The sequence below is a fragment of the Ovis canadensis genome, chromosome 10, assembly GCF_042477335.2.
Source record: "Ovis canadensis isolate MfBH-ARS-UI-01 breed Bighorn chromosome 10, ARS-UI_OviCan_v2, whole genome shotgun sequence".
Lineage (NCBI taxonomy): Eukaryota > Metazoa > Chordata > Mammalia > Artiodactyla > Bovidae > Ovis > Ovis canadensis.
The window spans coordinates 83676399-83694905 of record NC_091254.1 but is presented as its reverse complement, the minus strand read 5'-3'; the positions used below and the strand labels follow the sequence as shown (position 1 = coordinate 83694905).

General features: G+C 40.5%; 1 protein-coding gene across 2 annotated transcripts in view; it reads left to right on the top strand.

Annotated features, from left to right (window-relative positions):
* Positions 1–18507, top strand: part of DCT (dopachrome tautomerase) — a 41756-nt gene that overhangs the window by 14020 nt on the left and 9229 nt on the right. For both annotated transcript variants that reach the window (XM_069602140.1, XM_069602139.1), the window contains exons 5-6: positions 777–956; positions 2549–2684. In XM_069602140.1, the coding sequence (XP_069458241.1) occupies positions 777–956; positions 2549–2684 (316 nt within the window). The remainder of the gene's footprint in view (positions 1–776; positions 957–2548; positions 2685–18507) is intronic.

Sequence of the window (18507 nt, the reverse complement as noted above, 5' to 3'; positions counted from 1 at the left end):
GGGGCCCACCTTCTCAGCCTCCATGTTTGCCAAGTAACCATCCCGACCTTAGAACATTTTCTAACACGGCATTTCTCCTAATTCCTCTCCTCTGTATAGTATCATCTGTTTTGACTCTGACCACCTCCATTTGTCTTCAGTTTGCCTGGAATGCTTTCCTAAGCTTCACTTCTGCCAAACTGGCTTAGTCAAAGTTTCTCAGTCGTGTCTGACTCTTTGTGACCGCAAGGACTATACAGACCATGGAATTCTCCAGACCAGAACTGGAGTGGGTAGCCTTTCCCTTCTCCAGCGGATCTTTCCAACCCAGGGATCGAACCCACGTCTCCCACATTGTAGGCAGATTCTTTACCAGCTGAGCCACCAAGGAAGCACATGTGTGCTGGATGGTTGAATTTATCAGGTCAAACTGGCTTAGCTCAGTGTTAATACAGTCTTCCCTGGTCTCTCTTCAGTTACTCCAGATTTAAATGCACGTACGGTACGATGGGAGTCACCATCTTGCCTAGTAAACCGTCTTACTGCCTTTCCAATGGAATGGTAATTTTCCTCGTTACTTATGTGTTGATTCATATTTCATGCATCTATGTTTTCAAAACTCCTTCATCCATAATTGCTTTTGGAAGCAGTTCTTTTGCCACATATGTTTGACCCTTGTAAAGCAACTATAGTAAAGTTTTACCACAACTATGACCTTGATTGGTTTGTTGGGCTCAAAGTTATGATACTATCTGTGAACTAACAAGTATTATTTCTAACCTCCTTACACATTTTAGCTTGAATGACTACAACCGCCGAGTCACCTTGTGTAATGGAACCTATGAAGGTTTGTTGAAAAGAAATCAAATGGGAAGAAACAGTGAGAAATTGCCAACTTTAAAAGACATACAAAATTGCCTGTCTCTCAATAAGTTTGACAGTCCTCCGTTCTTCCAGAACTCTACCCTCAGCTTCAGGTTGGTGCTCTGATATCTATATTTTACCGTCCTTTTTAGATTTACGTGCTTGTAGTTGTAATGAATGGGAAGGAAAGCTAGATGTTGGGAGACATCAAAGCTCAGTAATAGGGAAGCGCTTTGTAAGAGGATAGATAGCAAGGCGTAGTGTTACCTATGTTATTTAGTTGCTCAGTCATGTCTGACTCTTTTCAGCCCCATGAACTGCAGCATGCCAGGCTTCCCTGTCCCTCACTATCATTAAGAGCTTAGTTTTTATATCTTCTAACTCAGCTATTCGAAACCACCTTTTTGCATTTCTAATTTCTATACACAAATAAGTACAGTCTTCAGAACCACGGTACCTCACCAGTTAAATAGAGGATTTTAAAAATATTTTCTTGTGTTCTTTCTTATTCCTTTCTGCCTTAAGGAAATATCAGCCATAGACCTTAATGTTTGGTTCTGAGATCTTAGAGGAGTAAAAAATCCGCCTGCCAACCCAAGAGACAAGAGATTCGGGTTTGGTCCCTGAGCTGGGGAGATTTCCTGGAGAAGGAAATGACCACCCACTCCAGTATTCTTGCCTGGGAAATCCCCATGGACAGAAGAGCTTGGTAGACTATAGTCCATGGGGTCACAAAGAGTTGGACACGGCTGAATGAATGAGCACGTGCACACAGACTAAATGCTGCTCAGATTACAGTGCAGTAACGACATTAGGATACTTGAAATTTAAAGGTCAACTAATAATTTTTTCCCTCTAAAAAGATTGTAAGAATTATGAGAAATAATTATGTAAGAACAAATAAATAATTATGTAAGAATTAAGAGAAATGGCTATGGGCTTCCCTTATAGCTCAGTTGGTAAAGAATCTGCCTTCAAGGCAGGAGACCAGGGTTTGATCCCTGGGTTGGGAACATACCCTAGAGACAGAAATGGCACTCCACTCCAGTATCCTTGCCTGGAGAATCCCAAGGACAAAGAAGCCTGGCAGGTTACAGTCTATGGGGTCGCAAAAGTAGGACCCGACTTAGTGACTAAACCACTATGTGTGGCTGCAAGTAAGATTTAAAAAAATTTTTGATTATTGTTTATTTGGTTGCACTGGGTCTTAGTTTCGGCATGTGGGATCTAGCTCCATGATCAGGAATCGAACCCAGGCCTCCCTGCATTGGGAGCATGACGTCTTAGCCACTGCAGCATCAGGAAAGTCCCTATAAATAAGATTTAACAAGCATCTTTGAAGATCCAGAAAGGAATGGCAGATAGATTCATGGTTTTCATGACTAAACCTTACAGTAACTGTTCAACTCTGAGCCCCTTGTGTTGCTCAATTGTATCCAACTCTTTGTGACTCCATGGACTGTAGCCCACCAGGCTCCTCTGTCTATGAAATTTTCCAGGCAAGTAATACTGGAGTGGGTTGCCATTTCCTTCTCCGGGGGATCTTCCTGACCCAGAAATCGAACTCATATCTCAATGTCTCCTGCATTGGTCCTATTTCCCTACACGATCTGAAATTAGAAGACTATCACCTAGGCTGGAAACAAAAAGAGAGCTTTCTTTGTGAGTTCATGACTCTAGTTGCTGAAATACTGATTTCTCTCAGGAATGCCCTGGAAGGGTTTGGCAAAGCAGATGGGACCCTGGATTCTCAAGTGATGAGTCTTCATAACCTGGTTCATTCTTTCCTGAATGGGACAAGCACTTTGCCGCATTCTGCTGCCAATGATCCTGTTTTTGTGGTATGTTCAAAGACTCAGACCAGATGAAAAATGTCCTAGATAATGTGTTGAACTTATTTGCTTTTCAACAAGATTAAGGTTTGGTGTGTGTTTTATTCTCTGTGTGAACAATGGGATGTATGTATATGTCAATTAATTTTAATCTACACCATACGGATGGTTAGATAGTGCTTAAAGTCCCTTGCTTTAAAGATGGTTGGTTAGCTTTGGGATGACCCTGGATGGGAGTTTACAGTCCAGAAGTGGATTCATAAATTAGCATAATAAGGTTATTCGTGCATGGTGCTAAGTCGCTTTAGTCGTACCAACTCTTTGCAACCCAGTGGACTGTAGCCTGCTGGGCTCCTCTGTCCATGGGATGCTCCAGGCAAGAATACTGGAGTGGTTTGCCATGTCCTCCTCCAGGGGATTTTCCCAATCCAGAGATCAAACCCGCAACTCTTGCATCTCCTGCATTGACAGATTGGTTCTTTACCACTAGTGCCACCTTGGAAACCCTAATAAGGTTATAAATTATATCACAACTAAACATGAGCATGAAGAGGAAGGATTTTTCATTGGTAGAATGAGCAGTATTGAAGGTAACTGATAGACTAGGAAGTGAAAGCAAAGTAGCTTAGTTATGTCCGACTCTTAGTGACCCCATGGACAGTAGCCTGCACCAGGCTCCTCTGTCCATGGGATTTTCTAGGCAAGAGTACTGGAGTGGGTTGCCATTTCCTTCTCCAGGGAATCTTCCCAACGCAGGGATCAAACCCAGGTTTCCCTCATTGTAGACAGACGCTTTACCATCTGAGCCACCCTGGTCTCAGCGACCGAACCAAGGTCTTCCACCTTGCAGATGGACTAGAAGGACTGTGCCTATGCCATGACCCTGGCATGATGCCCACCTACCTGAGGCCCAAAATTCTGTTTAGTGTTTGGTCCTGGCCCCCTTCACTTTGCAAAGGACTGGCTAAAAATGAGCTGCTGTTCTTGCCATCAGAGGATCAGAAATGTGGACTATTAGTCCCCACTTCTAATAAGTTGAGGGGTTATCTGTAAATCTTCCATTGTCATCTTTGCTCTTCTGTAAGATGCCTGCCTTATTCACTGGTTCTAATTTGATATCTCACATCACTTTCAGCCTATCATTTCAGCCATCAGCTATGCCAAATATTTTCATGTCTACCTACTTTGCTATCTAGCTACTTATCAATACTATATATCTCTAAATTTTTAGTAAAACATACATTTTTAATTTGTACAAAGCAACCCTTATTGATAAGGAAAAATGTTACAGTACTCTTTATGCAGTACTCCAAAATGTTATGAGAACAGCAATCCTCTGACAAATTGAAGATTAAACCCAAACCTTTCACTCCTACCAAAGGTAATAGTGGGGATGGCTAGTAATTTGATTTTCGGTACTAAGTCTCAAGGATTGCCAAATCTTATCTCCTTACTTCAAGGAAGCCCACTAAGTGGGTTTCTTTGGCGGCTCAGTCAGTTAAAAAATCCATCTGCAATGCAGGAGACATGGGTTTGATCCCTGGATCGGGAAGATCCCCTAGGGGAGGAAATGGCAACCAATTCCAATATTCTTGCCTGGAGAATCCCATGGACAGAGGAGCCTGGTGGGCCACAGTCCCGCCTCAGTGGGGTCTCAGAGAGTGGGACATGACTCAGCAGCAGTATTTTGAGGAAACCCTACTAAATCTGCAGGGCTTGACAACATTTTTCTGCCAATGACCACATAGCACTTGTTTTAGGCTTTGCAGACAAGAAGGTCTCTGTTGTAGGTGTGCAGCCTTGCTGCTGTAGCATGAAAGGAGCCGTAGACAACACATGAACAGTGAGTGTGTTACCCAAAACTGGGGTCATCTCTTGGTGGGTGTTTAGCCAGAAAACACAGCCAAGCCAAAGATTAATCGGGAGAAGGAAGGAACTTGTAGCAAGTAAGGCGAACTCTTGGGGTCTTTCCCAAAGCAGCATCTCCTGGAAGAATAGCAAAATTGGGGAAGTTTTAAGCTAAGGGTACATGAATATTCATGAAGGGGCTTGAGCATAGGAGAATTCAGCATGAAGTAAAGTGAAGTGAAAGTTACTCAGTCAAGTCTGACTCTTTGTGACCCCATGGACTATACAGGCCAGAATACTGGAGTGGGTAGCCTTTCCCTTCTCCAGGGTATCTTCCCAACCAACCCAGGAATCAAACCCAGGTCTCCCGCATTGCAGGCAGAGTCTTTAGCAGTTGAACCACCAGGGATGCAGCATAGAATTGGAGCAAAGGTCGACAGAGTCCAAGCTTTAGTTGGAGTTAGCTTTCAGTTCAGTTCAGTCACTCAGTCGTGTTCGACTCTTGGCGACCCCATGAATCGCAGCACGCCAGGCCTCCCTGTCTATCACCATCTGCCAGAGTTCACTCAGACTCACATCCATCGAGTCAGTGATGCCATCCAGCCATCTCATCCCCTGTCGTCCCCTTCTCCTCCTGCCCTCAATCCCTCCCAGCATCAGAGTCTTTTCCAATGAGTCAACCATTCGCATGAAGTGGCCAAAGTACTGGAGCTTCAGCTTTAGCATCATTCCTTCCAAAGAAATCCCAGGGCTGATCTCCTTCAGAATGGACTGGTTGGATCTCCTTGCAGTCCAAGGGACTCTCGAGAGTCTTCTCCAACACCACAGTTCAAAAGCATCAATTCTTTGGCGCTCAGCCTTCTTCACAGTCCAACTCTCACATCCATACATGACCACAGGAAAAACCATAGCCTTGACTAGACAGACCTTAGTTGGCAAAGCAATGTCTCTGCTTTTGAATATGCTATCTAGGTTGATCATAACTTTTCTTCCAAGGAGTAAGCATCTTTTAATTTCATGGCTGCAGTCACCATCTGCAGTGATTTTGGAGCCCCCCAAAATAAAGTCTGACACTGTTTCCACTGTTTCCCCATCTATTTGCCATGAAGTGATGGGACCAGATGCCATGATCTTCATTTTCTGAATGTTGAGCTTTAAGCCAACTTTTTCACTCTCCTCTTTCACTTTCATCAAGAGGCTTTTTAGGTCCTCTTCACTTTCTGCCCTAAGGGTGGTGTCATCTGCATATCTGAGGTTATTGATATTTCTCCCGGCAATCTTGATTCCAGCTTGTGTTTCTTCCAGTCCAGCATTTCTCATGATGTACTCTACATATAAGTTAAATAAGCAGGGTGACAATATACAGCCTTGATGTACTCCTTTTCCTATGTGGAACCAGTCTGTTGTTCCATGTCCAGTTCTAACTGTTGCTTCCTGACCTGCATACAGATTTCTCAAGAGGGCAGGTGAGGTGGTCTGGTATTCCCATCTCTTTCGGAATTTTTCCACAGTTGATTGTGATCCACACAGTCAAGGCTTTGGCATAGTCAATAAAGCAGAAATAGATGTTTTTCTGGAACTTTCTTGCCTTTTCCATGTTCCAGCGGATGTTGGCAATTTGATCTCTGGTTCCTGTGCCTTTTCTAAAGCCAGCTTGAACATCAGGGAGTTCACGGTTCACGTATTGCTGAAGCCTGGCTTGGAGGATTTTGAGCATTACTTTACTAGCATGTGAGATGAGTGCAATTGTGTGGTAGTTTGAGCATTCTTTGGCATTGCCTTTCTTTGGGATTGGAATGAAAACTGACCTTTTCCAGTCCTATGGCCACTGCTGAGTTTTCCAAATGTGCTGGCATATTGAGTGCAGCACTTTCACAGCATCATCTTTCAGAATTTGAAATAGCTCAACTGGAATGCCATCACCTCCACTAGCTTTGTTCGTAGTGATGCTTTCTAAGGCCCACTTGACTTCACATTCCAGGATGTCTGGCTCTAGATGAGTGATCACACCATTGTGATTATCTGGGTCGTGAAGATCTTTTTTGTACAGTTTTTGCCACCTCTTCTTAATATTTTCTGCTTCTGTTAGGTCCATACCATTTCTGTCCTTTATTGAGCCCATCTTTGCATGAAATGTTCCCTTGGTATCTGTAATTTTCTTGAAGAGATCTCTAGTCTTTCCCATTCTGTTGTTTTCCTCTATTTCTTTGCATTGATTGCTGAAGAAGGCTTTCTTTTTTTTATTTTTATTTTTATTTTTATTTTTTTATAATTTTAAAATCTTTAATTCTTACATGCACTCCCAAACATGAACCCCCCTCCCACCTCCCTCCCCATAACATCTCTCTGGGTCATCCCCATGCAGCAGCCCCAAGCATGCTGTATCCTGTGTCAGACATAGACTGGCGATTCAATTCTTACATGTTAGAATGCCATTCTCCCAAATCATCCCACCCTCTCCCTCTCCCTCTGAGTCCAAAAGTCCGTTATACACATCTGTGTCTCCTTTGCTGTCCTGCATACAGGGTCGTCATTGCCATCTTTCTAAATTCCATATATATGTGTTAGTATACTGTATTGGTGTTTTTCTTTCTGGCTTACTTCACTCTGTATAATCGGCTCCAGTTTCATCCATCTCATCAGAACTGATTCAAATGAATTCTTTTTAACGGCTGAGTAATACTCCATTGTGTATATGTACCACAGCTTTCTTATCCATTCATCTGCTGATGGACATCTAGGTTGTTTCCATGTCCTGGCTATTATAAACAGTGCTGCGATGAACATTGGGGTACATGTGTCTCTTTCAATTCTGGTTTCCTCAGTGTGTATGCCCAGCAGTGGGATTGCTGGGTCATAAGGTAGTTCTATTTGCAATTTTTTAAGGAGTCTCCACACTGTTCTCCATAGTGGCTGTGCTAGTTTGCATTCCCACCAATAGTGTAGGAGGGTTCCCTTTTCTCCACACTCTCTCCAGCATTTATTGCTTGCAGATTTTTGGATCGCAGCCATTCTGACTGTGTGAAGTGGTACCTCATTGTGGTTTTGATTTGCATTTCTCTAATAATGAGTGATGTTGAGCATCTTTTCATGTGTTTGTTAGCCATCCGTATGTCTTCTTTGGAGAAATGTCTATTTAGTTCTTTGGCCCATTTTTTGATTGGGTCGTTTATTTTTCTGGAATTGAGCTGCATAAGTTGCTTGTATATTTTTGAGATTAGTTGTCAGTTGCTTCATTTGCTATTATTCTCTCCCATTCAGAAGGCTGTCTTTTCACCTTGCTTATATTTTCCTTTGTTGTGCAGAAGCTTTTAATTTTAATTAGATCCCATTTGTTTATTTTTGCTTTTATTTCCAGAATTCTGGGAGGTGGATCATAGAGGATCCTGCTGTGATTTATGTCTGAGAGTGTTTTGCCTATGTTCTCCTCTAGGAGTTTTATAGTTTCTGATCTTACATTTAGATCTTTAATCCATTTTGAGTTTGTTTTCGTGTGCGGTGTTAGAAAGTGATCTAGTTTCATTCTTTTACAAGTGGTTGACCAGTTTTCCCGGCACCACTTGTTAAAGAGATTGTCTTTACTCCATTCTATATTCTTGCCTCCTTTGGCTTTCTTATCTCTTCTTGCTATTCTTTGGAACTCTGCATCCAGATGCTTATATCTTTCCTTTTCTCCTTTGCTTTTTGGCTTTCTCCTTTTCACAGCTATTTGTAAGGCCTCCCCAGACAGCCATTTTCCTTTTTTGCATTTGTTTTCCATGGGGATGGTTTTGATCCCTGTCTCCTGTACACTGTCATGAACCTCATTCCATAGTTCATCAGGCACTCGATCTATCAGATCTAGTCCCAGCTTAAGTTACAAGTGATAAAAGGTTAACATCATCATCTCCTAGGCTCCACTCATCTAGTGGTTGAGGGCTTTCAGAAGAGGATTTAGATTCTTCAGAACAGCTCAAGAAAGTGCTTCAGGCTAATCGTTAATATTAAAAGAGAAGGGAGAGTCTTTACAACTGATCTGTTACCTTTGCTATTGTTACTTCTCTTGTCTGGTAACAGTCAATTTGTTGTGTTGTTCATTTAAAGCCCTCATTACTGAGGCTTGTTCAAGGGCAAACACTGTGGCCAGGCCTAGATGACAAAATGGTATAAGCTTAAAATGGTCTTTTTTATATCAAAAAGCTCTATTTGGTTCTTTCCTTTCAGACCATCCATTTCCTATCTGCCTACAAGTGTGGTGTTCTAATAAAACTTTATTTACAAGAATAGTAAGCCCTGTTTACCCAGCAGGCTTTAGTTTGTCAACCGCATCTGGAAGGGATCTGTGTCTTCTGTGTAGTACAGATATCTCTTTAGTCATCTTTCTCTTCCTGTTCTAGCTGGAAGCCCACATGATGATTTTGTGGATGTGGGATTCTGTGACTTACATTAGTTCAAAGACACAAGATGTTTTATCATCCTTGTCTTCATTACTTTTAATACGTTTAATATATAAAATTTTGTTTTCCTTAGTATAAGTTATGTACATATAAATAGACAAAAAGCCACAGCCTTTCTTTGAAGGCACAGAAGGAGTAATGTTTTGGCACCAGTTCCAGAACTCACAATTACTTTAGGCTATTGACAAAGAGTTTCATGTTGAAGCCAATTCAGCTTTAACAATATTGAGAGCCAGGTGAAAGCACTTAAGTTTACAGAGTTATGGCTTCTGGAATTTCAAATTTATGCAAACATATTGCATATGATATTTATTAAATTTGTTTTTTGTGAAATCTCTTCAAGCAAGAGAAACATACATTTGTATTTGATCGAAATGAATATAAGAAGGTGTGCTGTTAAAATGCAGGAAATACTCTGAACCAATCTCTGAAATTCTAATTTTAAGGTAATTGAAGGAAATGCACACATTTATTGTGGAAAGTAAGATTAGGTCACAGGAATGCTAAATAGTTCTGTTTGAGTATAACCTAGAAAAGAAAAATAAGAGGGAAACCAATAGACTGTAAAGTTAAATAGTTAACTGCCATGAAAGAAACTATTTTAGAGGATTAGTGACTTTGTGGCCAATTCCTAAAAAAAAATATTCTTAACAATGTATTTGGATGTTATCCTCTTAGAAAAGGTACATTCGGCAAGTTTTAATTCTTGGTGGGGAGATTAATAGGTTGCACAGTTAATATTTACTGAATGGCTCATGTGTCTGTTCTTCACCTTTTACATTAAAATTCTAAATGGAATTAAGACATACTGGCAGCCTTGTTACCATTTATATTTATTTATTTTTTATTGATCTATAGCTGATTTATTTACATATATTATTGTGTGCATTATGGGCTTCCTTGTGGCTCAGCTGGTAAAGAATCCGCCTGCAATGCGGGAGACCTGGGTTCAGTCTCTGGGCTGGGAAGATCCCCTGGAGAAGGGAAAGGCTGCCCACTTCAGTATTCTTGCCTGGAAAATTCCTTGAACTGTATATTCCTCGGGGTCGCAAAGAGTCAGACATGACTGAGCGACTTTCATTTTCACTTTGTGTATATTATATATGTAACTGAATCACTTTACACCTGAAACGAATACAATATGTGTGTTTAAGTATATATTATATATATATATTCTTTTTAAGATTCTTTCCATTATAGGTTATTAGATTATTACAAGATGTTGAAAATAGTTCCTTATGCTATACAGTAAATCCTTACTATTTATTTATATTTCTTAATAATGACAATCATTTGGATAAGAAAGAAATTTAAGAATATAAACCAAGAAAAGAGAAAATGAGTTTTTTTGGTGTATTTCGGCCACGCCATGCATCTTGCGGGATCTTAGTTCCCTAGCCAGAGATCCAACTCATGCCCCCTGCAGTGGAATTTTAGAGACCTACCCACTGGATCACCAGGGAATTCCCAAAAATGAGTTTCTAAAAACGAAGCTCTAATGGACTACACCAGGTTAAACCTGTAAGGCCTTATCTGACTCTATTTTCCTAAACTGCAATAAAATTAATAGGTCACAATAGCAAGTATAAAATATTTCTGAATTATTATGAGTTAGTTGAAATTTTTTAAAAAAAGTATATAGGGCCTTGCTTTTTTCCCCTCAGGAGCACTTAAAAATGGGTCTGCTTTATTTATCTTTTTTAAAAAGAAAAGTTGTAATTAGACAAATACTTTGAGTATCTAAAATAATATTGTTTTATGTCAATTTAAAGTTTTTTAACTGTTTAATGATTTTTAACAATTTATAATTGCAGATATATTGGCAGAAATATTTTAAAGTGTCTATAATTGCATTTCAATATTCTGGCTTATTTCCTTTCATATTCTTATATGTTTTACAGTAGCCAATATAGTGCACATATTTTCAGAATATTATATAGTTTCCTAAATTTTTTAATTTAAAAAATTTATAACATATAATGCACATAAGAGGTTCAAATGAAAAAGGCATAAAATGAAGTCCCTTTATCAACACCAGCTCCCAGCTATCCATTCTCATTTTTCTTTATTCTTCCAGATATAATTTATAAATATACAAGCACAATATATATTTCTTTATATATTTCATTATCCAAATGAAAGCATACTATAGACACTTCTGTGACTTTTACTCTTTATTTGTTCTACTTATTTTAAACACTTTTCTTTTAAAAGGCTGCATGGTATTCTGTGGGCTTTCCAAGTGGTTCAGTGATAAAGAATCTGCCTGTAATGCAGGAGACAAGGGTTCCATCCTTAGGTCGGGAAGATCCCCTGGAAGAGGAAAAGGCAACCCATTCTAGTATTCTTGCCAAGAAAATTCCATGGCCAGTGGAGCCTGGCAAACTACAGTCCATGGGTTTACAAATAACTTGGGCATGACTGAGCACACACGTATGGTATTCTCTAGCATGAATTCCAGAGAAGGCAATGGCACCCCACTCCAGCACTCTTGCTTGGAAATCCCATGGGCGGAGGAGCCCGGTGGGCCGCAGTCCATGGGGTCGCCGAGGGTCGGACACGACTGAGCGACTTCACTTTCACTTTTCACTTTCATGCATTGGAGAAGGAAATGGCAACCCACTCCAGTGTTCTTGCCTGGAGAATCCCAGGGATGGGGGAGCCTGGTGGGCTGCCATCTATGGGGTCACACAGAGTCAGACACGACTGAAGTGACTTAGCAGCAGCAGCATGAATTCACTGCCAAATTGGTCTCCTACTGACCGATGTCTAGGTGGTTTCTCATCTTTTGGTTTATGAACAATACAGCAATAAATGAACGTATAGGATAAGTGAGACGATAGAATCACTGGCTGAAAAGTTAAATAAATGTGTTTGAAATTTGGTAGATATTGCCAAATTGCCCTGTGGAAGGTTGAATGATTTTTTTCCTCTACCCAGCTATGTAGCAGAGGGACAGCTCCTCCACTCTCTCTCATTAGCCTGGTATATTATCACACTTTTTCCTTCTTGCTAATTGATAGGTGAAAATATTTCAGTGAGTTTAATTTTCATTTCTTTTCTTCTAAATGAAGTTCAGCATCTTTTCACATATTTAAGGAACCTTTTTCATATTCTTTTCTGTGGTCTGTCTGTTCACATAGGATAATGAGTTCTGGGAAGAGAAAAAAAGTGAAAAGTTCTTAAGAGAATTAGGACTTCCCTGGTGGCTCAGCTGGTAAAGAATCCACCTGTAATGCAGGGGACCTAGGTTCTATTCCTGAGTTGGGAAGGTCGCCTGGAGAAAGGAACAGCTACCCACTCCAGTATTATGGCCTGGAGAATTTCATGGACAGAGGAGCCTGACAGGCTGCAGTCCATGGGGTTGCAAAGAGTCACACAACTGAGCGACTTTCACTTTCAAGAGAATTAGCAAAATGCTTTGTTCTCTATGTAGTGAAGTGAAAGTGGCTCAGTCATGTCTAACTCTTTGTGAACCCATGGACTGTATAGTCCATGGAATTCTCCAGGCCAGAATCCTGGAGTGGGTAGCCTTTCCCTTCTCCAGGGGATCTTTCCAACCCAGGGATCAAACCCAGATCTCCTGCATTGCAGGTGGTTTCTTTACCAGCTGAGCCACAAGGGAAGCCAAAGAATACTGGAGTGGGTAGCCTATCCCTTCTCCAGGGGCTCTTCCTGACCCAGGAATCAAACCAGGGTCTCCTGCATTGCAGGCAGATTCTTTACCAACTGACCTATGAAGGAAGCCCCCAACGTTAGCAGCAAATAAAACATTCTCTTTAAATATTTTATTTTTCTTGGAAACCTAATACTCTGTTCATATAAAAATGTATTGTTAGGTGACTTCTCTGGCAGTCTATAGTGGTTAAGACTTAGCCTTCCAATGCAGGGGGTGTGGGTTCCATCCCTGTTGGGGAGCTAAGATCTCACATGCCTCAGGCCCCCAAATCCAGAACATAAAACAGAATATTGTAATAAACTCAATGAAGATTTTAAAAATGGTCCACATAAAAAGAATCTTAAATTTTACTGTGTTTTCTAGGGTTCACTAGCTTAAGGGAAGCTCACATTATAAATAATACCACATCCCACTTTTGCATCAGTGGTTAGGTATGTAGGTTAGTTAGTGGTTAGTACTCGGTTGATGTGCAATAAACTCTTGTGAAGAGAATGTGAGATTATTGAGCACTTATTACTGTGTCACTAGATACCATGTAAACATAATCTTTAACTTCACAAAACTGTGTGTGGTAAATATGGGGACGATAAAGTTCAGAGAGGCTAAGGGGAGTATAACAGCCTATGTAAGTGGCTGAGCAGAGATTATAAGAAAAGTTTTCTACTCAAAAATTTCCCCACATTGAATATTCCAGCTGCAATTTTGCCTGTAGACAGTTCTTCATTTGATCCCTTCACAAGTGCTTTCATGACCACTGAGGACATTTTGTTTTGTTCGATCACGTTGATGGGAATTAACACTAATTGGTGAGGAGGCAGGTCTAGATTTTGCTTGACTTTTGAAAAGACAGGGCATTGGTTTTATTATGAGTAAGGATTCATGTTTTTAAAATGTCACATTTATTTTATTGAATCTATGTGTTTTTAAATACCTGAAATAGATAGCTACTAATTCCTACCATCTTGGTGAATTTTGCAAGAGCTGAGGTACCAGCAAGGGTGGCTGGCCACCTCCTTGGGGCAGGATATTTCAGGATGTCAGGGTTTCCATAGGCTCAGTTCTGGGCAGGGGGTGATTTTACTTTTCTTAACAAGTGAAAAGCTATAATAATATTTAATTAAGTATAAGAAATACTCTTGACTGAAGTGTATATCACATATTCTATCATGAAATACTCATTTATTTTCTTTATTGACATATACTTGATGTACACTATTGTATGTTACAAGTATACAATTTAGTGATGGCTAATTAAATTTTTTAAAATTATGCAGAAGTGGGTTTCTTTTACTATCATTTTACTTTATTTTAATTATTATTTTTTTTGGAGGCTGCACCATGTGGCATGTAGGATCTTAGTTCCCTGACCAGGGATCAAACCTGTGCCCCCTGCATTGGAAGCTCAGAGTTGTAACCACTGTACCATCAGGGAAGCCCCGATTCACAATTTGTAAGCATTATACTCCACTTACTACTACTACTAAGTCACTTCAGTCGTGTCTGACTCTATGCAACCCCATAGACGGCAGCCCACCAGGCTTCCCTGTCCCTGGGATACTCCACTTAGGGTTATTTAAAAACATTAGCTATAGTCCCTGTGTGTCCTTATAGCTTATTTTATAAATAATAGTTTGTAGGGATGTTTTGATCTTTAACTTGCACATGCTAAATGGTTAAATGGAGCTGAAAGGGCTCTTTTCAATTCTAAATTTTATAAGGATAAACACATACTCTATGGAGAAGAATTAAACCTAAGAGATGAACTGTATATACTTCATTACTGATGAATTATGGAGAAAGAAATGGCAACCCACTCCAGTATTCTTGCCTGGAGAATCCCATGGATGGAAGAGGCTGGTGGGCTATAGTCCATGGGGTTGCAAAGAGTTGGACATGACTGAGCAACTCAGCACATTGATGAATTAAATAATATAATGGCAAACCATAATATATGTACATATCTAAGATGGCCCTGGCATTGATTGGAGTTCCTCTCTCTTAGAGCTTTGGAGGCTCCTTAGCCTCGAATGGCCTGGGAGTGTCTCAGTTCCTATCTAGAATCTCTTCCAACATCACCCTGGTCCTCTCTTTTCAATCTGTATTGTTGGCCTATGATGTATGCTGAACTGGTTACATCTTTTAAAGCTGACATATTAACAGCAGAACTCTCCTGTAGTCCTCTGTTTGCATCTGTTCAAAATTTAATGCTTAAACTACAAGCTTTCTTTCTCAGGGATATTGCAGCTGAGTTCCTAATGCACTTGCTATTTCTTTTATATGTCTATTATTATATCTTGTATACAATGTGTATGGTATAATTATATGTATACATAAGTGTATTTTGTATACAATGCTATCATACAAAGCTATGCAGAAAGGGTGCTTTCCTTAGGTGACTCTTCCAAAATGCCTGAAAAAATGGAAGAATGGAATGGTTCCATTCTGTCTGCTCAGGATGCAATGAGAGAGTGGGTAGAAAAGGAGAGGAAAAGAAAATTATAGTAAAATGAGAAATACCATCTGGGCTTAGCACTGCCCAGGAGACTCTATTGTTATTCAAATACCCATTTTCTCTGGTGGTTTCTTGTCTCTCATTAAATGTGCTGCCTATGGAGTACTCACCTCCCAGTGGGGGAGCTTAGTAGTCAGCTAAGTAGAAGTTGGGTGTCATGTAACTATTTCAAGCCTATTACATATGGCTTCTTTAGGTATATAAAACCAACATCTTGGCTATACATTACTTCAAATCCTTGATAGAAGAAGGCAAGAATAAATAAATATTCCATGGCAATCTTTCTATAGGCACAAATACTCTTCTTGTGTCAGAGATTCCACGTGGCAGGAATCTGAATTTTCAGTCCCCTAAGTTGAAGGTTGGCGTCCTAGGTGGCTCAGTGGTAAAGAATCTGCCTGCCAATACAGGAGACACGAGTTCGATCTCTGAGTTGGCAAGATCTCCTGGAGGAGGAAATGGCAACCCTCTCCAGTATTCTTGCCTGCGGAATTCCACAGACAGAGGAGGCTGATAGGGTACAATCTATGGAGTCGCAAAACAGTTGGACACAACTTAGCAACTAAATGACAACAATGACAAGAGAAGGTTGTTAGTAACTTTATCCTCCAGTGATCTTGAGAAAGATGTGCATGTTTTCCCTGTACTTTATTAAGTTTCTTTATGCCTCTAAGCACAATATTTGTTGATCAATTGCTTTCTTCTGCAAGGTTGCATTAAAAATTTTTTACCTTGAAAGCCCATGCAATCACATTTTCTTCAATACTGCCTTGCAAATTGAAATTTAGCATTTTCCCCCCTTCCTATACCTATCTTTACTTTGTTGGAATAAGATAGGATAAGTTTGTGTACCAAAATTTGTAACCTCATTTCTGAGGCACTCAATTATTAATGCTAAAATATAAGTATAAATCTCTATAGCAGATATAAGGCAACAGCAGTTTACTTTTACTTTGCTTTTGCCTTTATTTATGGCCTCGAATTACATTTACAGAGATAGTAGCTTATTTTCAACCCGTGTTCAACAAAGATGGGGCTTCTCTGTCAGTTCAGATGGTAAAGAATCCACCTTCAGTGTAGAAGACCTGGGTTCGATCCCTGGCTTGGAAAGATCCCCTAGAGAAGGGAATGGCTGGGAAATCCCATGGACAGAGGACTCTGGTGGTGTGTAGCTCTTTGGGTCACAAGAGTCAGACATGACTGAGTAACTAACACTTTTCAACAAAAATACCACTGGTTTATCAAAAGCAATTCAGGTTATTTCATTTAGGAACAATGTTCACAACTTTATCAAAAATACCTAGTCTCCCTGTTGCCCTGCTTCTCTTTCTAGCCTCTGGATACATTGTTGCTCACAGCATTTTGTCTCTTGCCTATTTGGCATCTCCTTGGCATATGCCGGACCCCCTTTTTTTAAACTACAGTCTATAAATTGATTCATCTGTATGTAGTTCCTATTACAGCTTTTATTGGATAATGTTTAACGGCTCATCTGAGACCTATAATCTTCTCCTTATTACTCTTCCCCTGTTCTTTCCCTCCAAATTACGAATTTCTTTAGAGTCTCATCCCCTCCCTAATTGTTTACCCTTCTACACCTGGTGAATTCTGGTGCTTCCACCCAGTTATTTGCCTCTTACAACATTGACTCTACATCTTTCTCTGCCCTGAGATTCTCTTATCTCTTTTTTAAAAAAATCAGTTTGGTCTCTGACTTCAACTCAGGTGGTTTCTAAAAGTTCAAGAGATACTGTGCGGCCTTTCTTAGAAAGTACATTCTGATACACACCTTTTTCTGTGTAACAGCACTTGGTTGAACTGCTTAAAATAGAAAACCAAAATTACAGAAGTTGGACACGACTGAGCTACTTCACTTTCACTTTTCACTTTCATGCATTGGAGAAGGAAATGGCAACCCACTCCAGTGTTCTTGCCTGGAGAATCCCAGGGACGGCGGAGCCTGGTGGGCTGCCATCTGTGGGGTCACACAGAGTTGGACACGACTGAAGCAACTTAGCAGCAGCAGCAGCAGCACGCAACAAATAAAGAGGTTTATTTTTCTCTTTGTGTAAAAGAACTCCAGTGGCAGGTGGTTCAGCTTTGGTATAGTATCCCCATAGTCATCATAAACTCCTTCTGTCTTTCTGCTTAACCATCCTTGGTGAGTGGGTTCTTTTCTTAGCTTTGCTTGCGGGCTGCTAAGATAGCTGCCACAGCTTCAGCCATCACACCCATGTTCCAGGAAGCAGTGAGAAGGAATGGAGAGGGAAAAGGGGCCCCTTTTAAGCTGAGAAAACCATCTTTAACAAGATTTTCTAGAAGTCCTATCCAGTGATTTCCAGCTAAATCTCATGGATAACTTGGCATATTGCTTCACCACAAACACCAAAGAAGTTACCAAGAAAGAAGAGGAGAAAGGCTATTGGGTAAGCAATCGATCAGTGCTTGGACATTGCGTGTCTATTTCTTGGGCTCCACACTTGAGGCAGAACTTCTGTTTGAGGCTGGCAGGCTCCCGAGGTCAGATCTGAAGCATGGAGCTCTCTCTGGGAAACTTCTAACTTTATCTGGAGCTCCCAGGATTTTACAGCAGGTGATATTGTTTTCCGGGACCTACACCAACAGCTAAGGCTCAGCTCCTTTTCCAGGGTTAATGCCCCTTCTTAAAGAGGAACTTCTCCTGAACTCTACTTGGGAGAGACATGATCACTCAAATTATCATGTGTTCCTTCAAAGCTGTTGCTCATTCGATAAACTTGATGCCTTTTATTCCCTCGGGGCTTAAATTCTGTGACTCAAAGCCAAGATTTCAGAACTCAAAAAATATTTTCTCTCTGTGAAAGCCCAGGTCTTACAATTTGATGTTTTGGTTTTTAACATGTATCTTGTATTGACAAAAAAAATACACTCACAACCTAAAAGTAGAGAGTTTTTTTATTTCGTGGGAATGTTTAGGACTCCGAGTCCGGGAGACAGTGTCTCAGTAGCTCTGAGAAAACCTCTCCAAGAAGGCAGGAGGGGAAGTCCTGCTATATACAAGTTTGCAACAGAAGGAACAGGCAGTCTTAACAGAAAAGATCAGGTATCAGGTTAAGGAATTTAGTATTCTGTGTATGGGAAGGTGTAAGCCTCTGGGCTCACTGAACTCATTCCTTTCATAGGCACCTCAGCTATCTGGGGCCAATCTTGTTTCCTTATTCCTATTGCTTTCTGCATTCTCTCAGCTCCTCAGCAATCACCACGGGGGTGGTGTGTGGCAGCAGTTTCAGGAGCCCTCGTGCCCATTTGGAGGCCAGAAATCGCTGATGGTTGTGACATGTCTTGTTTATTAATATGGCAGGAGATAATTTCATTTCA